The sequence below is a fragment of the Festucalex cinctus genome, chromosome 18 (assembly GCF_051991245.1).
Source record: "Festucalex cinctus isolate MCC-2025b chromosome 18, RoL_Fcin_1.0, whole genome shotgun sequence".
In the NCBI taxonomy this organism is placed as follows: Eukaryota; Metazoa; Chordata; class Actinopteri; order Syngnathiformes; family Syngnathidae; genus Festucalex; species Festucalex cinctus.
The window spans coordinates 18,316,633-18,340,432 of record NC_135428.1 but is presented as its reverse complement, the minus strand read 5'-3'; the positions used below and the strand labels follow the sequence as shown (position 1 = coordinate 18,340,432).

The 23,800-nt window shown below is 42.1% G+C and overlaps 1 protein-coding gene across 9 annotated transcripts in view; it reads right to left on the bottom strand.

The window, feature by feature from the left end:
- Nucleotides 1-23,800, bottom strand: part of myo7ab (myosin VIIAb) — a 41,795-nt gene that overhangs the window by 2,161 nt on the left and 15,834 nt on the right. For 4 of the 9 annotated variants that reach the window (XM_077505478.1, XM_077505480.1, XM_077505484.1 and 1 more), the window contains 35 exons: nucleotides 23,704-23,780; nucleotides 23,502-23,621; nucleotides 23,056-23,201; nucleotides 20,291-20,501; nucleotides 20,074-20,209; nucleotides 19,761-19,867; nucleotides 18,893-18,934; nucleotides 18,397-18,534; nucleotides 18,137-18,295; nucleotides 17,967-18,059; nucleotides 17,648-17,742; nucleotides 17,464-17,548; nucleotides 16,738-16,956; nucleotides 15,341-15,658; nucleotides 14,974-15,183; nucleotides 14,712-14,888; nucleotides 13,745-13,834; nucleotides 13,504-13,631; nucleotides 13,274-13,400; nucleotides 12,037-12,156; nucleotides 11,767-11,940; nucleotides 11,428-11,655; nucleotides 10,008-10,178; nucleotides 9,825-9,942; nucleotides 9,607-9,733; nucleotides 7,170-7,339; nucleotides 6,912-7,102; nucleotides 5,808-5,932; nucleotides 5,565-5,722; nucleotides 1,925-2,078; nucleotides 1,688-1,843; nucleotides 1,505-1,610; nucleotides 365-478; nucleotides 195-282; nucleotides 7-113 (listed from right to left, as the gene is read on the bottom strand). In XM_077505478.1, coding sequence (XP_077361604.1) covers nucleotides 7-113; nucleotides 195-282; nucleotides 365-478; nucleotides 1,505-1,610; nucleotides 1,688-1,843; nucleotides 1,925-2,078; nucleotides 5,565-5,722; nucleotides 5,808-5,932; nucleotides 6,912-7,102; nucleotides 7,170-7,339; nucleotides 9,607-9,733; nucleotides 9,825-9,942; nucleotides 10,008-10,178; nucleotides 11,428-11,655; nucleotides 11,767-11,940; nucleotides 12,037-12,156; nucleotides 13,274-13,400; nucleotides 13,504-13,631; nucleotides 13,745-13,834; nucleotides 14,712-14,888; nucleotides 14,974-15,183; nucleotides 15,341-15,658; nucleotides 16,738-16,956; nucleotides 17,464-17,548; nucleotides 17,648-17,742; nucleotides 17,967-18,059; nucleotides 18,137-18,295; nucleotides 18,397-18,534; nucleotides 18,893-18,934; nucleotides 19,761-19,867; nucleotides 20,074-20,209; nucleotides 20,291-20,501; nucleotides 23,056-23,201; nucleotides 23,502-23,621; nucleotides 23,704-23,780 — 4,985 coding nt within the window. The remainder of the gene's footprint in view (nucleotides 1-6; nucleotides 114-194; nucleotides 283-364; nucleotides 479-1,504; nucleotides 1,611-1,687; nucleotides 1,844-1,924; nucleotides 2,079-5,564; nucleotides 5,723-5,807; nucleotides 5,933-6,911; nucleotides 7,103-7,169; nucleotides 7,340-9,606; nucleotides 9,734-9,824; nucleotides 9,943-10,007; nucleotides 10,179-11,427; nucleotides 11,656-11,766; nucleotides 11,941-12,036; nucleotides 12,157-13,273; nucleotides 13,401-13,503; nucleotides 13,632-13,744; nucleotides 13,835-14,711; nucleotides 14,889-14,973; nucleotides 15,184-15,340; nucleotides 15,659-16,737; nucleotides 16,957-17,463; nucleotides 17,549-17,647; nucleotides 17,743-17,966; nucleotides 18,060-18,136; nucleotides 18,296-18,396; nucleotides 18,535-18,892; nucleotides 18,935-19,760; nucleotides 19,868-20,073; nucleotides 20,210-20,290; nucleotides 20,502-23,055; nucleotides 23,202-23,501; nucleotides 23,622-23,703; nucleotides 23,781-23,800) is intronic. The other 5 variants (XM_077505479.1, XM_077505481.1, XM_077505482.1 and 2 more) reach the window with 3 other exon arrangements.

The following is a 23,800-nucleotide window of genomic DNA, read 5'->3' as shown; positions in this document are numbered from 1 at the left end:
AATGACTTGGTAGTAGTGGAAGATGGAGTCAGCCATGGAGTCTTTCCCCGGCATGGTGTTGGTCCACAGTTTTTTCATGAAGAACACCTGGTAGGTCAGTGAAGGCACCACGCCTGCACACGCAGACGGTACACTGTTATATTATTTTTCCATTTGAGGTGGTAATGCTGGTAAAATGTCTTTTTTTCCCGTACCGTCTTTCACGTGTCTGGCTTTCTTGATCCAGTCGGTCAAGTGGCGCACAAAGTCGAAGAAGAAGTCGCCGTCCGGCACGCTGATGACCTTAAAAAATAATAAAACGAGTCAGGTCATAATAATCGCAACTTGAAAGCTTTCTATACACCGGACAATCAATCTCTCATACCTTATCTGTGATCTTAACAAAAAGGCTGAAACCCTCCGATGATTTAAGCAACAACCGTCCCGAAATGTTGTGGCAGAAGTCTTTGGCCTTGGTACTCGACTCCACTTCAAACACCTGCGAATGTCAACGCACCAAACTGAACACGACAAATATTAAAGTGAAGTCAATCCCGCAAAAATTCCTTGACAATAATATGTTCTATGCAGCCCCACTAGTCTAAATATGGTATTCTAGTTAATATTTGAGTTAAGCAGCAAAATCCAGCATAAGGCGGCCATTTTGCCACTTGGAGTGAAACAACCAATCACAGCACAGCTTCAGAAAACAGATGAGCTGCGATTGGTCATTGCCCGAGCAACTGTGATGTCATCTTCAATCGACAGCAAGTGGAAAAATGACAGCCTCCTGAGATGGATAAAAACGGCTGGATTTTGAATCCACAAATGGAATATTAATCAGAATGTCATGTTTAGACTAGTGAGGTCACGTGTAACATATTGTCAAGAAGTGTTGAAGGTTGACTTCCACTTTAAGGCAAAATGTTTCACTATCAAATGCACAAACTAAGTGTTACACTTTTGCTTATTCTAAAATCTTAATACTCACTAGAGCTGCACAATATTTGAAAAACGATATAGTTGCTGACTATAGCGATATCGATATTATAGCAATATTTAACATGTACCTAAAGAAATAACATTTTCATTATCTAATGAAAGAATTACATTTTTTTTCATGCGGCGAAATAGTCAAACTCAATGCATTCTTAATTAATTGTAATTACCTCTCAATGTTCAACTATTGGATGGCAGTGCACATTATCGTTAAGTACATTGTGTTACAACTATGTTTTGCATTTGCATTATTAGGGTTGGAACACCCACGTAACTAGAGGCGCGGAAACCAAATAAAAAGAGAGGGTGAGGAGGGGATTTTTTTTAATTGTATCAGTCAGTTCCTCTCCTCGTGAGTGTCTTCTCTCCTTTTTTGTCATGTTTAATAAATGTCAAACAGGTAAACCTGACAGTCTGACTGGTCAAATTCAGATAAAAAGTATAAAATTCCATATCAAACTTATTGCATAGGCCAATATCGAGATATTGATATTTTTTCAATATATTGTGTAGCCCTAATACTCACCTCGTCCGAGTCATCCGGGAAATAAACTTTGTGGAAGATCTGAGTGGTTTTGTGCTGGATGGCTTCCACCTCCACCAGGTGAGGAGGGTATTTCCTTGACCCGTTTCTAACCACAAATGACCAAGCCGAGTGAGATCGAAAGTTGGATAATTGAGTTAAGCGTTTTTTTTTGTTTTTTTTTACCGTAAGGCTTTCTGCAGCCGCTGCATGCAATCGGGAGCCAGAGGGTAGTGCTTCTTAGCCTGGAGGAACTTCTGGATGTGAGGCAGCAGGATGTTGCTGGGAGGAAACAGACCCGTGCAAAGCCACAGCAGCTCCCATCCCTTCTCCTCGCTGTACCTGGAAAATGTGACGTCGCCGCGTCCGTTTTAAAAAGCACGCTCGGCACGAGCGGCCGTCGCTCGAGTCGGCTGAACTCACTTGATGTGATTGTCGGTGAGCTGCTTGACGATCTGACAGAAGATCTCGTCTTTGAGCGGCTCGGCCTTCAGCGCTCCCTCGAAGATCTGATCGGTCAGCTCGTTGACCGAGCGCGCTCGTTTGGACGGGTAGTCGCCCATGTACTTCATCACAGGTAAGGCCGCAGTCAAGGTTGTAACGATGTATGTAACGGCGATATCGCGATATTAGAACTGCCACCAGTTTGTTTTCAATGTGTGCAGTCCCGGCGCCCTCTGGTGGTCAGTTTCTTTTTTTTTTTTCTTTTTTTTTTTTTTTTTTTTTTTTTTTTTTTTTTTTTTTTTTTTTTTTTTTTTTTTTTTGAAGAGCTCAGAATTGTTCATTCGGTAGTCTTACCGATTCAACGTCTTGTCATCATTGCTCTTTTCCTTTTTTTTTTTTTTTTTTTTTTTTTTTTTTTTTTTTGTGTGTGTGTATGTGTGCGTGCGTTTGCGTGCGTGCGTTTGCGTGCGTGCGTGCGTTTGCGTGTGTGCGTTTGCGTGCGTTTGCGTGCGTGCGTGCAAATACGTATAAATTTATACTCATTCATTCACCTAAAACCTTATAAATATCCCATTACCCTTCGCCTTAACCAGGTACTTCAGAATCTTGCCAGAGTCGTGAGATTTAAATGGTCAGGAGACCAGAGAAAAGGTCAGAAAAAAAAGAAATAAAGAGAAAAGAAAGGTAAATCAAAGTGACATCCAGCACCGACCAAACACTTCCTGCCTTCCCCATGATTACAAAATCAAAGTCTTACGCCAACCCCGGAAGCCTCTAAATTCCAGCAAATTTAGCGAGATCTCAAGAGCCCAGAGGAAAAACTAAAGAGAGGAAGGAGGGAAGGATCGATAAGGCAGAGTGAGATCAATAGAAGCCAGTACATCCAATCCATCAAAGTGAAGTCCAGCACCAACAAGACCCCTCCTGCGTGGTTACAAAACCGGAGTCTTATGCCAACCCCAGAAACCTCATACTTCTAATAAATTAAGATCTCAAGTGACCAGAGGAAAAACTAAAGAGAGGAAGGAGGGAAGGATAGATAAAGAAAAGTGAGAACCACAGACACCAGCACCAACTGATTCAAGGGGCTGTGGGAGGGAGAGGGTACTTCTGTTGAGTTTCAGTAGATGCTGGTGCGACGGATCTGGCATGCATAAGGACCACCACCAAAGAGAGAAGCCGTCAACCGCGGTCCAGCAAAGCGAGCACCCCCCCCCCCCCCCCCCCACCCCCCCCGGAATCCCCAGGCCGCGGCAGCACCAAGGCCACCCCCAAGCCACCCGAGCGGACACCGGTCAGCGAGCCGACCCAGATACCCGGAACACCCCCGCCCCAGCCCCGGCCCACACCCCCGAGCCCAAGGCCGCAGAACGAGGCCCAGCGGGCCCCCACAGCGCCCCACCGGTCCCCAGCCCCCATCCCCCCACGACCCCCCCGCACCCCACCCAAACCCGCCATCCACCACGACCCAGGCCCCACCACCCCCGACCCCCAAACCCCCGAACACACCCCGACCCCCAGCACCCAACCCCCCACCCACCCATACCTCCACCCCCCCCCCAAACAAGCCGCCCCCCCCCGACGGCCGCCACCCCCCCCCCCGCGAACCCGGCCCCCCGCGAGTGGTGGTCAGTTTCTTAATGCGGTTTAATTATAATTAGGCATGTTTTTGGCCAGTTAACGTAAATGAAAGGGAATGTAACACGTTTTGCGTTCCTCCACAAATTGGCTTGAAGTGCCGCAATATGAAATGTCATTTGAGATTTTAGGCTCTTTATGTGCATTGACATTGATGTTACCTGTACCATTTGAACTGAATGTATAGTTCTGACCTCTGCTAACAGAAGTGGCAAGTGTATTGTACAAATTGAAAAATTGTGCTTTTTTTCCCTCATGTATGTATATATATATATATTTTTATATATAAAATATATATTTAACAATTTTTATTCAGTATTGTAAGTAGGGGTGGGACGATACGGGTAAACCACAATTCGATACTGTGACCATATTTAACTCATGATATCGATAATATCACGATACACGCTAGCTATGATTTTTTATATATTGTCAAAAAAAAATGTGCAATATATCACGATATGTGACTGAAAAAGCCAAATAAATGCCCATAAAAAGGAAAATGTCCAATTATGCATTTATTTAATGCCAAAACTTGTACAATGTACAAAGTTCTGCATTGTGCCTCACTGCCTCTTTTAACTATAAACATTGTAAAGTGAGACAAATTAAAGTGCATAAACATTTATAACATAACACTGCACAACTGGACACATGACATCGATATCTACTGTCAGTGTATCGATAATTTATTGCAACAGAGAACGCAACATTACATTGCGATATCTATTTTTTTCCCACCCCTAATTGTAAGCTTTTTTTATTGTAAATATCGCCAACCTCCCCACAATATTGTGATAATATTGCAGTGTGACATTTGAATATCATTACATCCCTACTAATGTTAATTTTAACCACCATTTTTAAATTTAGTCTCAGTTTTAGTCCAATTTCAATCATGCTTGTAAGTTTTTATCATAGCAATTCAACCTCATCCCGTTTTTATTTAGTCCATTTTTAGTCAACTATAAATTTAGCATTTTAGTCTTTATTTTAGGCCAAGAAAAATGTATTCATCTAGATGTAGTCAACAAAAACTGTCAACATTTTAGTTGGGACAATCATTTAACCCCTGTATTTATTATTATTATTATTATTATTATTATTTATTTATATTTTGGGGGGGGGGTCAGCAGATTATGTTGAACATTTCGGATCTAAAACTATTTCACATACAATTTTCTCTCATCTTTTTGATGAAATAACAACTTGACACACAATTACATTACAGTACATTAACATGGCTACTATAGTGCCATGCTATGAGCTAGTAAATTAGCTAGCATTAGCTAGTGGTCGGATTAACTTTATTGTTGCAACATTATAGCTGTTAGATTAATGTATTTCCTCTTTTTTTTTTTTTTTTTTTTTAACCTTTCACTGTGAATCCACCTCCTGTCTGTCCCATGTTTGTGCATGTTGCACTCGCTAGCTGCAGATTTGAAAGGGTGTGTGTCACTGTGTGTCACATGACAGCGTCACCGTGACAGATTAGCAGAAACAGGATTTTACAAAATCATATTTTAGGTCTCGTTTTTTTTGTTGATGAACTAAAATGTCCATAGATTTTAGTCCTGGTTTTATTAAGTGAAGTACATTTTCGTCTCGTCTTCATTAGTCGATTAAAATGCAGACTGATTTAGTCCCAGCTATTGTTTATTTAATGAGGGTTTAGTCTAGTCTAATTTTAGTCCGGTGAGAAATGTGTGTTGGTGAAATTATTTTTGTTTAGTTTTTCACTAGAACCCTACAAGGCTGAAAACAACCAAGACAGTTACTTAAATTATCTGTGGGGTGGACTGCGGATGGATTTTTATTTTTTTTTGCCAGGCAATCATTGATAATCAAGTCGGACAGTATCGCCAAATCTGATGATGAACCTGAATAAATAGCCTAAAAAAAAAAAAAAAAAAATCGCGCTCTTGGATAGCGCTAGCACCAAGATTGTTTTGGCGTCGATGGAGGTAATCCGAAAGGATATCCATGAAGGCCTGGCAGGCCTCCTGGGAAAGCTCCTCGTGAGCTATGACCTTCTTGAGGAGAGGCTGCTTGAGCGGTTCCCGGGCGCAGCTCCACAGACGTTCCTTCCCTCGAGCCTTGGAGATCATCACCCTGCTCAGAGTGCTCTTGGGAGGAGGCCTGGCGACGTCGCCGATGACGAGGGATGATTAAGCACAACTGTGTCTCAGAAAAAAATGAATGACGTAAGCGAAGAGTTGGGAACCTGAAGTAGTCGTAGGAGAACTCTTCCAAGGTGTAGGCCTTGGTTTTATCCTCGCTGTCGGCGAGGCTCATCTGGGACAGCGTGACCGATTCCCTCCGCTGATCCGGCGTCATGGTCACCAGCGCCTTTGATTGATAATAAACGCAAGCAAACAGTCAAGACTTGATTGGTATGAACAAATGGAGGACCAAAACTGCCAAAATTTTAAATAAATAAATGACAAAATTAATATATAAATGACTAAAAGTGAAAATAAAAAAACGAATATAAAAAAATCTAATTTGAAAATTATATCTAAAAAAAAAATAACTATAAATGGAAATAAATCCGTTTTTATTTTCACTTTTTGTCATTTATTTATTTATTTAGTCATTTATTTATTTATCTATTTATTTAGTCATTTATTTATTTAGTCATTTATTTAGTTATTTATTTATTTTGAATTTTGGCAGTTTTGGGCCGTACTGCCAAGTCGAAATGTTATTCAAATGAGGGGGCGGTCCTAAGCGTGTCTTGGGTTGGACTCCGCCGTTACAAACTGCCTGTCATTGGTCGATTGAGCAGCTCGGCGAACAAGGAAGTCTCGCCGGCTTACAATGGAGGGCTCCAGCAATGGACGACTATCTTGTCCATTGTCTGCTCTCACTTGTTCTCGAACAGTTCAAGTCACAAGTTGAGGTGACAGTGGACACCGGAAAAACTTCCTTGTTCGCCGAGCTGCTCACTCGACCAATGACAGGCAGTTTGCAACGGCGGAGTCCAGCCCAAAACACGCTTAGGACCGCCCCCTCATTTGAATAACATTTCGACTTGGCAGTACGGCCCAAAATTGCCAAAATTCAAAATAAATAAATAAATGACTAAATAAATACATAAATAAATGACAAAATAAATAAATGGCTAAATAAATAAATGACAAAAAGTGAAAATAAAAACGGATTTATTTCCATTTATATATATTTTTTTGGATATAATTTTCAAATTATATTTTTTTTTATATTCATTTTTATTTTCACTGTTAGTCATTTATTTATTTAGTCATTTATTTATTTTGAATTTTGGCACTTTTGGTCCTCCATAGATTGGCGTCCGGCCTCCACTCACCACAATGTCGTATTGAGGTCTGGTGACGGTGGGCAGGACGTAGACGCAGTCGGCCGGGAAGTCTCCTCGCTGTTTGGTCCGGTCGTTGACCCCGTGAGCCCACCCGGAGTTCATCACGTGCTCCCCGTCGTGTTCGTCCAGGATGATGAGATCACCCTTGGAGAAACCCAGGAATGTGGACTCTGCGCCTGCTTAGAAGACGTAAAGACACACGTGGCAGTCGGCTAGCACGTGTTGGGATGATTTGTGGATTCTCACCAGGGTTGGGACAGTCCATTAGTCCGACCACAAACTTGGATCGCTTCCTCAGACCTTCCAAGAAGGCCACGACGAGGTCCCTGATGTCCTCTGCATTATTGGACGTGAACGTGTACTCATCTCCTTTGATGGTGGCCAATGTAAAACTCTGCCCTTGGAGTTTTCCTCCCCTGAAAGGTTCCGCACATCAGAAACCTCAAAGGGCAGTGATCATTTCATCGACAAAAATGTAAAATAGAAGCCAGTCATTGAGGTGATGGCGATAACTAAATTAACTGAAAATTTTGTCAATTTTAACGAAAATAACACAGTGACCAAAATTCAATCAGAAGGAATGAAACACAGGAGCCACTGTTATTTAATGTTCAAACACGTTTCCATTCAGGTGCAGCTGTATGATTAATCTCAGGCAATTATGCACTTAAAAAGAAATTGGGCGAAAACTAAGTTTTAAAACGACATATTGTCAGTTCAACGTGTTTCATTGAAAGTATAATAAAGACACCGTTGTGTTAAATGTGCTTTGTGTGTTAAACTACAATTACAAATAAGTGCGTTATAATTGGGGATAGACCGGCCGTGCCGATATTTGGCATTTTGATAAATATCGGCATCGGCCTTGGCCTTGGCTATGAATCTGAAGGCTGATAAAGCGGGTTATCTCAGACTTCTCAGACTTATCTTTTTACTTGTTGCAAAGAAATTTCAAACATATTCAGACAAATTTTCACCGTCTAACCCCGGGTTTACACCGGATGCGGTTGCGGTGCGGTTGCGGTGCGGTACGGCGACGCAAGCAATTAGATTCCATTCATTCGAATGGTGCAGTTTACACCGCTTGCTGGTGCGTTGCGTGTCGACTGCGGAAGGCCTGCGGCGTGCCGCAAGCCTTCCGCAAGGATAGACCTATTTTCTATTTTTGCCGGACGCCGCAGCGGTAGGCCTCCGGCAAATGGCAAGCTAGCACAAAACACATCGAGCGGGACAGGAAGACCGAGGCAGTTTCAAAATAAATTTCCGGTTACCTTTCAGAATAAAACACTCGCCAGCTCCTATTTCGCAAGTTTTTCAGCAAAACGTGACGTGGGCGTCGCCGGGCCATGTGCTCATTCACGGTTTAGACACCAGCGAACATGGACGAGGAGAGGTTTATATTGGAGGTGGAAAACCACAAAATAATATATGACACGGCACATCCTTTTTATAAGGACTGTAATGTATTGTGAGTTTGATGTTCGCGATTGCTTGTTGTGCCCGTCTCGCTTGCCGTACTGAGCGGCAGCCGGACGCGGAAGACAGAAATAAAGAGTGGACCCGCACTGACCCGACTCTCGTTATTAATATACTTTACAAGGACAACCAAAAAAAGGATGCTGCATGGAATCTCATAGCAGAAGAAGAAGAAAAGGTTAAATCAAAAGAAGTCCACCTCTCTTTCTGCTTCTCTGTTGAGCACAGACTTTCTGTATGTTTGTCGTTGTGAAATGCCACATGATCGCGCGCGCGCGGTCCCGCGAGACACGTTGGGAAGTGGGCGGCGACGGAGCTGCCGGACCGCAGCTGTGCGGAGCCGGTGTGGATTGACAAAAAAATTGACCCGTCCGGAGCACGCAGTCAAGACGCACCGCACCGCAACCGCACCGCAACCGCATCCGGTGAAAACCCGGGGTGAGAAGATCTTTTGAAACTGTTTACAAACCCTGACGAAAACCCTAAATTAGCTACGTACGCAAGCATTTGTCACTCAGGGAACTTTTAATTTATGGATTTATTTAAATTTCAATTTGACATATATATAAAAAATGATGACACTGGGAACTCCTTACACTTTTTATTTAATAAAAGAAAAATATAGTAATAAAATTATGCTGAAATTTTGTAAAACTATTTACAGTAGAAAACGTTAGGGGACTATTTACTTGCTTAGTTTTTAATTTAGTTTAACGCATGATGACGACCGTGGAAGCTCCCTGCAATTTTTGTTATTTTTAAACAAAGCTGTCAATTCTTTATATTTTTAAAATTATAAGAAAAAGTATATATATATTATAAAATGTGACGCTAATATTTTCTCTTTTACTGTAAATGAATATCGACTTGAAATATCGGTTATCTGTCTCCCTGACTACTAATAAATCGGCATCGGCCTTAAAAAAACAAAAACAAAAAAATGGTCTATTAGTAGTTATAATTTTCTGTATATATGTTGAAAAACATCAACGAAATTGTCAAATTAGTCGACTAAAATTGCTCTATTTCATTAACTAAAATTGGATTAAAACTAAAATACAAAATACAACCAGAGGACTAAATTATGACTAAAACTTTAATAAATTTTAGTCAAAAGACTAAACTAAATTAAAATTCCTTGTACAAATGAACACTGCTCAAGGAGAATAAGACGTCATCCATCATGAGAAGATTCTTGCGCGCTAACCTGCTACTGGAGACGGCGATGATTTCCGGGAAGGAAAGCTCCAGAAGGACCTGCTCCTGCTCATCCACAAAATAAACGCCGGTCCAGTTTACAGCAACAATGACGTCATTCTTGGGCAGGCTTGGCCCTGTGAAGACGCACAAATGCGCGGTGAGAAATCCTCCACGTATACAGTCGTTAACGCTAACTGCTAGCACGTTTGTGTTTGTGTGACCGACCGGAGAATTTAAAGGCCTCGTAGAAGCGCGAGAAGAGCAAAGGCCACTTAAGTCGAGCGAACGACACCACATCCTCCTTCACCTTCTGCGTGTTGGGCCTCCTCTTACTGTACAGCCCCTGGATGGACATTCAAGGTGTTATGACGACTCGGCAAAAGCAACATCAGCTCGGTCGAGCGCTACCTTCTTGTGGGCGGCGCCAATGAGCTGAGCCCACTTCTCTGTCGTCTTGGCGGAGGTGATCTCTCTGTCGGGGATGTAGGAGGGGATGAGGCTGAGGAGGCGATCGTGCAGGATGTCAATGCCGTAATCCACGTAATACTGCTGGGAGGACAGCTCGGCGAGATCCTCCTCCTCATGGGGGAAAACACAAAATCTTGACTAGACAAGACCGAAAGAAGGGATCCAGATCTTTTGAAGGACAACTGTGAGATCAGGACCGAGACATAAGAATTAGATTAAGATAGGGGTGTCAAAATTTGTGCGTTCATTTTGAGTTAACGTTCCTTTAACGCCACTCATTTTTATTTAACCCGCGATTAATGAAAAGCCTGCACTGGGGGAATTCCAGTCGCAACGCAGCAGACACAATTAGTGTAGATTTTAAACATAGAAGGGACAAAACATCCCTAATAAATATTAAATTGCACTAAAAAAAACTAGCCACCGGAGGGTGCTAGAACTGCACAAATGGAAATCAACTTGACTTTTTTAAAAAAAGATGTGCTACTCTTAATATCGTGACATATATATTGAGGCAGTTTTAATATCGCATTATCACGATATCGCGCTTATCGTTACATCCCTAGTGGAGACTGGGGTCAAGTTGTATTTTACAATTTTAAAAATGTGCAGAATTTCACAAGTTACTTCAGATTAGATAGCTCTTAAATGGAACACATCTGCCAAAAAAAAAAGTCAGGTTGATTTAAATTTGTGCAGCTGTAGCACCCTCTGGTGGCGAGTAGTTTTTTTTGCAATTTAATTTCATATGGCATATTTTGGCCCTTCAATGTTTAAAATCCACGCTAATGGTCAGATGAATAAAATATGCCTGTGAAGCAAGTCAATATGTGGAGGAACTCAATGTGTGCATGCATTAACAACATAACATGATAATAATAACATAATAACGAAACACAATACTAATAATAATACTAATAACATTGCTGTTATGTACAAAAGCACAATACGTAAAAGTATAGGGTCTTTTTTTTTTACAATATTGACTTTTTTTTAAATATCGCCAACCTCCCCACAATATCGTGATAATTATCGTATCGTGAGCTTCATATCGTGATAATATCATATCGTGACGTTTGGATATCATTACATCCCATTCAATGACTAAAAGATGCAGCCATATTTCTATTAGTTTAACATTTTTCTCCACTTTTATGCTTAGAGTATGAAAAGTCAGATTATTTTTTTTTTAATTGAGAATTTTATTGTACATTTAGAACATACATATAATTTGCGATAAATCGTGAGTTAACTATTGAAGTCACGCCATTAATTTATGATTAAAAATTTGGAATCACCTGACACCCCTTAGTTAATGAAGATGCTGAGGATACTAGCGGATAGGCTGGTAGCTACTCACCCTCTCGCAGCGGTATTCCCCAAACTTCACCCCTCGCACGATCTGCTGATAAATGAGATTGGTGGCTACGTGGTCGTTGGCGGGGTCGTGCCACGGAGTGAAGATCTCCTTCCTGAAGAACAGCCTCCAGGGGGCGTTGCGCTCCTGGGCGCCCTGCTCCTTGGCGTACTGCTCGCACTGCGAGACGGCGTCCATGACGTGGTCGCTGCTGCTGCCCAACGATGACACCTGACGCGGCAGATTCATCGTTTTGACATGTGGCTTTTGTCGCTGTCTCGTCTGAACCTCGAGGCCTTCGACTTTTTTTGTCATCGGCTCGTCTCAAGTAAGCAAACGTACCTTGTCGAAGAGAGCGATGTACAAGGAGAAGCCGAAGCGATCCGTGAGGTTGATCTTATCCGCTAGAGCGTTGCAAAGCTCGCTGGCTGTGGTGGCCGAGTCCGCCAACAAAGTCTTGGTGGTCCCATCCATAAATGTTACTGGCAGCATGATGGGTTTCTTTGATTTTGTAGCCTTGCAAGAAGAAGAAATAGTCAGACACTCGAACAAAATATGAACCGTCAACCCAACTTTTATTTGCTTTTTGGCTTCGCCTTCTCCTTCAATTACCTGCAACTCCAACCAAGATGGCGGCTGCGTCCGTGTGCGGTTGACAAACGTCCTCCGCAGTCTTTCCTCACAATACGGAGCGTAACCCGGCGGGCCGTTGATCAGGAATGTTCGCAAATACTGACAAAAGCCAAAGAAAGTTTGTTGTAGCCTTTCAAAGTTAAAATTGTTTGGTGACAGCAATGACTTAGTCATTGTAAATGACCCTATTATTTTTGGTGTTGAATTTTTTGTACTATAGAATTGTTTTGTTCCATTGTGCTATTGTAATATCCTCCTGACTACCAGCAATTCAAATTTGTCCTCTGTAGTGGACCTTTTTAAACCTGAATATCTCCCACCCAGTGCATACGATTGAATTAACTCCTTTTTGTGCTCTATAGAGGACATTCAGAGCTTTCCAATGATACCAAATGTATAGGGGTGGGGCTTTGCTATCTTTGATTGCATCATAAAAGAAAATGGCTTCCCTCAGTGCAAGCACTTTTTAGGGAAGAGGAAAAGTAAGTGTATAAGACTTTTTATTGAAAAAAATTTAGGCTTTAAATGTTGTTAGCATGTGTTCTATAAGACTCTTAAGAACACATTCAATTCATTGTTTGAAATATTTTAACTGTATTTGAGCCTAGCATTTAAGTTTTAAAAATTGTCCTCTGTAGTGGACACATCATAGCTTAAAAATAAAAACTTTTTTTTTTCTTTTTTTTTTCTTTTGCGGTATTCCAGTTACTTCACAAAGATTGGGAAATATCAAAATAAACATGATTGGACAATATTTTTTTCCTGGTAGTCAGTCGCTTTTATTTTGAAGTAAACAGGAAATGGTGTCATAGCATGGTGCGTTGGCACACTGTAGTGGGTGAAAATGTTAGTGTTTCACAATGCAGAAAATCACACAAACAACGTGAAATGTAGCGATATTAATTAAACAGTAAACATGACTAGTATGAACCTCGTTCCCTTCTCAACCAGGCGCTAATATATAGGTCGGTGAATCCTTAACTTTAGTTGTTTTCCTTCTCTCTGGCGCACACACTCTTCCTTGACCTTGGAATGACGCTACTAATGGCGCTATGTCGGTTAGTTAAGTAATTTCCTATCGATTTATGACACCATTTCCTGTTTACTTCCAAATAAAAGCAACACCTATATTACAATAGCATAATGGAACAAAACAATTCTGTAGTACAAAAAAATGCAATACCAAAAATAGTAGCAGGGTCATTTACAGTCATACCTTGACAAACTTCTCCGAGGGCGCAAAGCAGCCGACGCAGAGGGACAAGAGAATCCATCCACGGGCGTGGCTGCTTTTGGACGGATTCTGAGTGAGCTGCTTGCAGATCTGACAGTAAATTTCATCCCTAAAAGGGGAACAAATTGAGATTGAAAGTCGATCAAAATGATGGTTTTATATTTATGGCATCTCAGTGGCGCATCAGACGCATATTAGAGGAGAGGGGTCACCTGAGGGCGGGCCTTAGGATGCCATTTCCGATGATGAAGTGAAGTTTCTCCAGGTTGGAGGTAGGTCGCTCCTCCAGCATGCTGTTCCCCTGGAGGCTGTAGTCCCCTTCGGTCAGCCGCCTGGTAACCTGCGATGTTTAAGAACCGGCAAGCGTTCAATCGCAGGTGTCAAATGTGTTCATCAGCATCTGTGGCCGTAATTGCACTTTCTGGATGAGACTATCCTTTAAACTGTCCACACCTCTTCGGTAATCTTGGACTTCCTCTTCAGGGTGAGAGACACAAGTTTGTGTCGGACACTGTTCCTCTTCTGGCTGTCTATGGAGCTGTTCTGTCGTTAAAATGAAAAATGACAAATTTAACTACAAATGTAAAAAAAAATCAGCCCAACTTATTAAGAAAATAATCCGCCAAACATTAAAAACAACAAAAAATGACTGATTTATGAAATGAAAATTTGATCAACTTACTAAAAAAAAAGTCTCCCCGATTTATTAAAAAAAAAAAGAAAAATAAATACAAAGCAGCCTGATTTATTAAAAGAATCTGCCTAACTTAATAAAAATAAAAAACTGCTCATTTTATTTAAAAAGAAGAAAAAAAGAGACAAATATATATATATATATATATATATATATATATATATATATATATATATATATATATATATATATATATAATCAGCCTGACTTATTAAAATAAATCTGCCCAACTTACTAAAAAATAAAAATCTGCTCAATTTATTAAAAAAAAAAAAAAAAGAAAGAAAAAGAAGAAGAAAAATCAGGCCAGTTTATTAAAATAAAATCAGCTCAATTTAAAATAATGTGACCAATTTATTAAAAAAAAATTATCTGCTTGATTTACTAAAAAAAATCTGTCCGATTTATTAAAAACTAAAAATCGGCTCAATTTATGAAAATAATCTGCCCGCTTTATTCAAAACAATCTGCCCGACTTATTAAAAATAACCTGCCCAATTTATAAAAAAAATAAATAAAATCCCAATTCAGTTATTTCTTTAAATCTGCCAAATTTATATATAAAAAAATCTGCCTGATTTATTTATAAAAAAACAAAAAAACAAAACCTGCTCAACTTAGATTAAAAAAAAATCTGCTCAACATATTGAAAAAAGAATCTGCCAACTTATTAAAAAAGAAAAATCTGCTCGTCTTATTCTGACTGACATTTTGCACAGCCCTCACCTCTGCGTCAAACTGCAGCTCCTGCAGCTCCCTCTTGTAGGTCCTCTTGCCGAGGGTTTCGTAGATCTTGGTCATGACGGGGATCTTTTCGCTGCCATCGTTGAGGACCAGCTGGCATTTGGGCTCGGGCAGGTCGCCCATGAACCGTAGCACGGTGATCCACACGGCTAATGCGGCCTAACAGACAGGATAGGACAGGACGTCAGGGAAGTTTCTCATTTGGCAGGTGTGACTTTTGATCCGTGCGCAACTCCAGTCTCACCAGCTGGTCTCCTTCGTCCTCGTGAAAGAGCAGCGGCTGCTTCAGCGGTCGCCTGATGTAGGTGTAGGTGGAGACGCCTTGGAAATACGTGGCCGCAAACTTTGAGAACTTGTACTCGGACAGATCCTCATCGTCCTCGTCGGGCAATGGCAGCGCTTCGTTCACCACTTCCACCTCGCCCTCTTCGCCATGGGGCACGTTCACCAAGTCCTGCGCAGAAGATAAAGAACCGTAAATTCCACCTGCACCGTTTATCCTGATGCCCCCCCACACACACACACACTTTACAGTTTCTTTCACTCAAGCTAGCATCATATATTCCTCACTTCAAATATTTGCTTCCGTTTGTCCTCGACCAATCCCGTACCTCAAAACCGGCGGGGGCTTGTCCGTCCTGGTTGGGCAGTGGTCCCGGGTTGCCCAGGAACCCGAACATGCGGTCCACCATGTCCGAATGATCCACCGGCTGCTCGCGCTCCCATTCCATCTGCTCCAGCAGCTCCTTCTTCCGACGCGCCTCCTCCCGCTCTTCACGCTCGCGCTCCTCCTGCTGCCGGGCCAGCTGGACCAGGCGCTCCTGGTGCTTGCGGTCCGCCTCGGCCTTGGCGCGCCTCGCCGTCATCTGGTTGCGGAGCCGCTCCTCCTCGGCCAGGCGCTGGCGCTCGGCCTCCAGTCGATGCTGCAGCTGTGCGGTGAGGGTTGAAACCATTCTCAATATGAGGAACTCGCCAAACTCACCCCCGTGTGACGGAACTGGAAAAGCGGGACAATTGTCCTAAAAGCTACTCATGATCCACTCGATAATAAACGGACATTTAAGCCACGGTTAAAAAAAGTACACAATATTTATTCAAGCTTTGATGTGATAACAGGAAACAAAGAGGCATTTGTCCACTGGGGAAAAAAAAATCAACACACACTTGTGGCTCACATACAAAATGTTGCGGTATAATAAAAATAAAAAAGTATAAAATAAGGTTCTGTGGTGACAAAACGAGATTCGTGCAAGAATCACAGGGAAGGAAGGCATTGGGAAATAAATACTGAGTCTGAGAAAGAAAGAAAAATCAAATGCAACACTGGTTAAAACATCACAGAAATGCAATAAATTCACATTCACAGTTCAGTCAAATGACGTTTTTGCAAATATTAGCTTCTGGACTAAACACAAAAATGGAAAAAAAAAAAGGTCAAATATCTTTTTAAAACTCTTTGACTGCCAGGCGTTATAAAAACAAAACAAAAAAATCCACAGTGCCATCCGCTTTTGAGCATTTTAACTCATCTTTCAAGGCAAAAAGAATATTGTTTACCTTTATTACATATACAATGTGGCTACTCAATGAAAGATCGCATTCCATTCATTGGAATTTTACTAATCATCATGAAACGTCTTTGGCAGTCAAAGAGTTAATTAACACTTCTGATAACTTCCCCGAGTGTAGTTATGAAAATGCTTTTGGTTTTCTTGCTTCTGCCTATGACACCCCTGCTTTTCTGTACAAAATGTTCCCTTTTATCTTGTTGCGCAAATGTCAGAAATCATTTTCACAAGTTACAAACAAGCCTCACAATCAATCAAATGTTTTGAATTATTACTATTGTAAGGAAGTTGATATATGTAAGGTATTTAATGTGACTTTGCAAATGAGCACCATGCAAGTACTTTAGGACATAACGTCGCCTTCAGCAGTAATAAGAGGGTCTTTGTGGCACGTTAACGTGAAACAAATAACAGTAGTAAACGTAATAATGCGTTTTTACCTCCGCCCTGAGCCTCTGGCCAAGGCGTCTGGCTATCATGCCCCTGGTGTAAGCCTGGATGGTCAAGACGGCACGGAGACGCCGCCAGAAGGTCTGGCGGACCAGGAACCCCCGGCAGCGGGCCTGGACGAGGGCCACGCAGCGGCGAGTGGCGCAGTAGCTCGTGTAGTACTTCCGTGCCCGGTAGACGGCCTGCAGGCGCAGGAAACCGCGGCGAATCTGGAAGGTGTGAGCAAGGAAATGTGTTAGCTCTGATTGGAGAGTGATAGGGTAGACCCTTGGAATGCCAAAAAAACAAAAAACAAAAACATTGGTGAACGGACGAGAGAAGAGATAAAATCTGATGGACCGTCGAGAGACATCCTTGAGAGAGAGTGAAAACCTGAAGCCATGAGTGTCCTAACCAAGTCAGATGCAATCTTCTCCTCGTTCTCCAACTTACTGATCCTGGACGCAAATGCCGTTTATCTTCTGAGTCAGTTCATGTCGCATTATCGGGCTAAAGTGGTGATGCGTTAGTGATTATGGAGGGATAAATTTAACCCTGGCAATTAGCATTCAAGTAGACTTGGACACGGTCACTCAACAATGTTTATGTTCCAAGGACCTACATAACTGATTTTTGTTCTGAATCTAAATATATCAAACACCCTCCTGTGTTCATGCTCCAAGAGTCCACAAAAGAAAAAGAAAAAATTGACTGATTCACACATTTATCCCACTTACAATTTTGTAGTTTCTCCTGCAGCGATAACCACGCCACAGCTTCTGGATGACGGTCACAGCACTCCTCAGTCGGAGGAAGTTGGTCCTGGTAGAACGTCGGAAGAAGCGACCCAAAAAAAAATTAAAAAAAATGGAATGTTGACGTGGAATAAGAAGAGAAAGCATTTTCCGGCATGTTCCTGACCTCTGCTTGAGTCCGCGCACCGCCTTCTGGATGAGGATGACCTTGTCGGTGATGCCCTTGTCCCGCTCGATCTCCAGCTGCATGTCGTGGTGATCCTGACGGGAGACGGAACGTCAGACGATTAAAAAATATTACAAAATTAAGAAAGCAAAGCTTGTGATAGCATTTTTTTGCTCACTTATTTTTCATATCAAACTAAAAACAACACTAAACTCAATGCAAACACGAATCCAAATTTTGGACCAAGCAGGCCACAATGATAAAGAACCCACCATCCCAATCATGCTAAAATAATTCTACCATTCAGGTAATTAATTACCTTGAGGAAAATCTTGGTTTTACCGATCTGCCAGTCTCCATGTCTTCCCAACCGGGCCAAGACTATCTGCTGGCAAGTTCCTCGCAGGTCCTCCTGGATGGAAAAAAAACAAAACACAGTTTATTTCCCACCTAAAAGCTGTGTACACATTACGTTTTAACGCGAATCACCTGCACGTGTGCAGGTTTGACGCCGGGCACGAGAACTCGGTAACGATCCACAAACTCCGCAAAGGAATATCGGATCGGATAGCCGGCCCGTCTGATCCGGATGGTCTCCATCATGCCGGAGTAGCGCAGCTGACGGATGCACAGCTCTCTGTCGAACAGCTGAAAGAGATTCCGCAACAAATGTCAACGTGGATATACTACAAGATCTCCACAAGCGCGATTAATGACAAAAGGACGGAGTGAAAAATTGTGCGACTCACCATGGGTTTCTTGAGCTCGTTGGGTTTGATGCAGCGGACGAAGAAAGGTTGACACACGCTGAGCGTGCGCATCAACATCTCCAGCGAACGCTTGAACTGGCTGCTCAGCGTCGGTGAGCGCTTCCTGGTCTCCACGCCCTGCGTAGGAACACACATATGACAAAACTGAGCAATTATTCCACAAACACGTCGTTGTTTGTGTTTGTCGCAAAGTACGAGACGACACACTGACTGTCGAAACGCGCTACAATTCACAACACAGGAAATATAACAAAATCTCTGACAGCACGTCATAGAAAATGAAAATGTCTAGTTTGTGTCTATCAGTGGTCTGTCTGTCAGAGAGTTTGCACAATTCTTTTGGAATTTCCATGAAAAGAAAAAAAACAAAACACACCAACTTCGGCCTGTCAAAATAAAGAAGGAGGGGCTACTCGGTACAGATCATTGGACTTCATTAAAGGGGAGTGAAGCGGCACTAGAGAGTTGCGGTTACCTTGGGAGCAGGCGTGCTGGGCTGCTGATAGCCACACAGAAACTGATGGCAAAGAGTGAAGAGACAGCAGATTGATGGAGGAAGGGATTGGTGGCATTAGTAACCAAAAAAAAAAAAAAATAGCTAAAGGGAAGCAAAAGTCACTAGAGATGATACAACAGAAGTCCTTGGTCTGGATCTGGACTCTGATTTCTTTCTATACAGGTCCACAATTTTTCTTTTCTTTATTTCTTTTCAACCATAAGTTTAATAGTTAGCATGTAGAACTTTTGGGAGATTTACAGTAGTTTCATTTTTAACCTGCTCAACTTTGTGGGCTTTACAGTAGTTTGCTTTTAACCTGAAATTTTTTTGAGATTTTCATGAGTTTTAGGGCATTTATGTAGTGTCATATGTTCACCTGCACAAATTTTGGGAGACTTTTATTTTAATGTATGGTGAACATGCATGTATGATTGGTTTTCTCTTGAATTTCACGATGGGTTTTTTTTCTTCTACTTTTCTGTTAGCCTTACATTAACCTGTGTACATTTTGGAGTACTGACAAAAGTTATTTTCAGTGCTATGTTTGATGCTTTTATGGTTATGAATTTATGGTCGTCTTACCTTTTAACAGGAGCAACTTTTGTGGGCTTGGTTGAACCTGTACAACTTTTATGGGGATTTTCGGTTTATCTTATTTTACTCTGTGCAACTTTTAGAGACTTTACCGTAGTCTTATTTTATCGTGCGCAACATTTTGGGAGCTCTTTGAGTCTTAACTGAGGACAGACTTCTTCACAGCATCTGCCTAAAACTCAAAAGTGGGGGAAAAAAAGGAGGTCATAAGAAATCTTTCTAAAGACGAAGAAGATTTTGTTGTTCTCACCATGGCCACGTCTGCCTGGAAGATCTGCTTGATGAACTTGTTTTTGGACGAGTGGACGAGCTGGATGATGTCTGTGTGGAGGCTGTCACGGTTTTTCTCCAGGAAGCCTTCAAGGTGGACAAAAACAAAAATCACAGAAGCACAACTATAGTAAAAGAACCTGCTCGGGAAAAATATAAAATTTACAACATTTTTTCATGCTACAATGGAATTCCTTCTTGTTCAATTTGACGGTGTTAAAAAGAGTTCCTGTGCACTAATTGTTGGCTCACGTTGCGATCCTAAAGCAAAACTTCAAGAAGACCGAACTGACCTCTGGTCTCATAATGCACCACACCGGCAAAGTGTTGGATGCCAAACTGGCTCTCGTAGCTGTTCTTTGGCGGGATGTAGTTGGAGTTGAGTTTGTGCTGTGAGTTGAGCTTGTATAACATTGTTGCATCAGTTCCCTGACAGAGGACAAAGAATCATCAATCAACTCTGCTTCAATATCAGAGGAATTCCCCCCCCCCCCACCGCTTGGCATGAACCTTGGGGAATTTGCTCTCCTCATCGATGAGGGAGATGATATTCATGGGCTTGTTGGCAATCATGTCCAGCGCGTCCTGGTTGTCGGTGAACTCGATGTGCTGCCAGCTGATGTCCTCCAGGTTGTACTCTTCCTGCTCCAGCTTGAAGACGTGACGCACGAAGAACTGCTGCAGGTTCTCGTTGGCGAAGTTGATGCACAGCTGCTCGAAACTGCGATAAAAGTTGGGACATAAGCGTGTACAGAGAGATAAACATCAACCTCAAACACAGTCTTGAATTGGTCTGAATCTTCATTGGTCTTGGTTGTACTTGGTCTCCACTCTTTAGTCTTTTCTTGCTCTCTAATCCTCAAAGTCATGTCTTGACACGAGGCTAAACGTCTTGACTTACTCTCAACTCCTCAAGTTTTGGTCTTGATGTGGTCTCAATAGCCTCAACGTCTTAACTTGTTCTAATTGACTCAAAGTGTTGATCTTGTCACAGTCACAACTCCTCAAAGTCTGTAACTAGTCTCCATTCTTCAAAGTCTTGGTGTCAACTCTTGACTTGTCCAAACTCCTCAAAGTTGGCTTCAATGTCTCAAAAAAAGAGTATAGATCTCATCTTGGCGTCAACTCCTCAAGGTCTTTATTTGGTCTCAACTCCGCAGGTCTTGGAATCGATTTCATCTCATTGTTCCAAATGGCTCAGATTGTTATCAACTCCTCAAAGGTGTGGTCTTGACTTGGTTCCAATGCCACAAAGTCTTGTCTTGGTCTCGACTCTTTAAGGTTTCCATCAGCACTCAGTCTTGACTCCCCAGAATTTTGCAGTCGTACCTTCTTCTTGGATTTAACGCCTTAACATGTGGTCCTTGACTTGGTCTCAAATCCTCGGTCTTTGTCTATACTGGGGGTCGGCAACCCGCGGCTCTAGAGCCATGCGGCTCTTTAGCGCAGCCCTAGTGGTTCCCTGGAGATTTTTCAAAAATGTTTGAAAATGGGAAAAGATGGGGAAGATACATATATATTTTTTTGATTTAATAGGAGGATAAACATTACACAAACATTCTTAACGTTTTCCAACGCTGTAAAAATGTGTAGAATAAATATTAAATTTCAACATTTATGTCAAAGAAGATTTACGGCATTGCAATACACGTTTCTATCAGCAGGGCGTGATGCCAGGCAGGTTGCTGTTGTAAAAAAAAACGGCGGCTGTGTGATGGGCCATGGATCCCAAAGGGGGGAAAAAAATAACTGAGGAGAACAGAGGATTTCACATTTCTTGGACCGAATCATTTACATTCATCGCCAATGCGGAAGTGTATGGCGGTGATGAACCTTATGATCGAGATGGTGAACAAGATAAAATAATTGCAAAAGCATTGAAGCACCGTCAGTTCCGTGCATTGCTTGATGAAGTTGACAGCGAATATTCCGATCTCCCGCTACACAACAAAGTCCGATGGCTGTCCAGGGGTGAGCTTTTGCGTCGCTTGCGACGAATGACACTTAAGCCTGGTTCACACGGCAGGAGAATTTCCTCTCCCGACAATCGTAACAGATCCTACAGTGTGTGTTGACACCACACATGGCGCCTCCCAATATCGGCGCTCGAAAGGACCTCCGACTTGAAATCGGGGATATCCAACATGTTGGATTGTTTTGGCCCGACTTCGCTCCATGTGCGGTGTGCCCCGAGGACAGACCACGGCGCAGCCAGTTGACAGTGACGTGCAGCCAACCAGAAAGCGAGCCGGTGAGGTTGGGAATCCAAAATCAAAGCAGTCATGACGCAGCAGAAAGTCCCTGCTCGCGCTATTACACTCTTTTTATTTATTTTTTTAAATTAATTATTTGTATTTATTTTTTATACACACACCCACATTCTCCACAAATAAACATGGTCTCCGGGTGGGACGCGAATCCGCGCCGCCACCACCGAGCCGAGGACAAGCGATGTCTCGCCAGTCCCCATTTACACTCCTCTAAACCTTTTCTTTTTATGCCGCTTTTTCGGCTGAAAACCAGGATCGACTCATGTTGACTTGGAAGCCATGTTTAATCTCAAGAGGGTTTGCGAGACTTCCCGTCACATTCTTGAATGAACTCGGCTCATTTGTGCCGTGTGTGATTGTGCACAGTGTGGCTGCACACCACGCACGGTACGTTCAAAACTGTAACTCCCGTGATTTTTTCTCTTCACGTGTGGTGTCTGTCAAAGATTGGAAATCGGCCGACAATTTTAAAATCTTGCCGTGTGAACCAGGCTTTAGGGATATTATTGTGTTTTGTTGCTCAGGTCCGAGGATAGCTGCGTTGGTTGCCTGTCAAAAAAAAAAAAAAAAAAAAAAAAAAAAGGAGGCTGTGTTTTATTGCACTCTGTTACCCAGATAAGGGGCACGTTATGCACGTTCCATTTTATTATTGTTTTTCGAATCCTCAAAATAAATACATCAACAATCAGATTTCTTAACTTAGTTAACTTCGTCCTTCTGATAGAAGGCTAATATAGCTGCTATAGATACATACAGCATGTGTTGCCTTCATTATAAGGCTTATATAAGGCTTTTAATTTTTTGCGGCTCCAGACATATTTGTTTTTTGTTTTTTTGGTCCAATATGGCTCTTTCAACATTTTGGGTTGCCGACCCCTGGTCTATATTCAAGGTCTTGGGCTTGATTTAGCCTTAGTGGTCTTGACCTCCCTTGATCTTGGCCTTAACAGCTCAACGTGTACGGTAACATATGTCATAAAAACCATTTCCTCATGTCAAACTGACCTGTTCACAATAAAGTTCTCAAATCCAAAGATGTCCAGTAAGCCGATGGACCGTCGCATGATTGTATTGTCATCACAGGACGGCGGTCTGTATATGGCGGCGTTGATCTTGTCCACGATCCACACAAACAATCTGCCATAAATACCCTACACGACCAGACAAAAAAAAAAAAAAAAAAAAAAAAAAAAAAAAAAAAAAAAAAAAGCACACTCAGCAGAATACAGACCATTCATTGCTTTCATTGGTGGGATGTTATGAAGTACAAATACATTGTTGCTGTACTTTAAATGAGTATTTATACTTCTGATGACCTTTTACTCCTGCAAAATGGCAAAGAGGTGTATAGTCAACTATGATCAAGATCTTGAGGATTTCTAAGATGGCAAAAAAAAAGTGTGAATTTTTCCTCCACCTTTGGGAGTTTTACAGTCGTTAAATGTCCAAACCTTGACAAAGGCGTCCCGTACATCCAGGCCTTGTCCCACACTCAGAGGTGTGGCTACACTTTCACCGCGTGTGATCAGGGTTCGAGTAGTCAAACACACCATGACATCCTTGGGCTCCACCTGGGGACCATCGGCAGGGAACGAAAATAAAAAAAAAAACGGCAACATCATAACAACTGCTTATGCTTGTTAAAGTACACACCTCCATGAGGGAAGCAGCTGTGACCAGGTCAGGTGATCTGACGACAACGCAGGCGTCCAAATTGTCGTATGTACGAGCTGATGGAAACAGGAGAAAA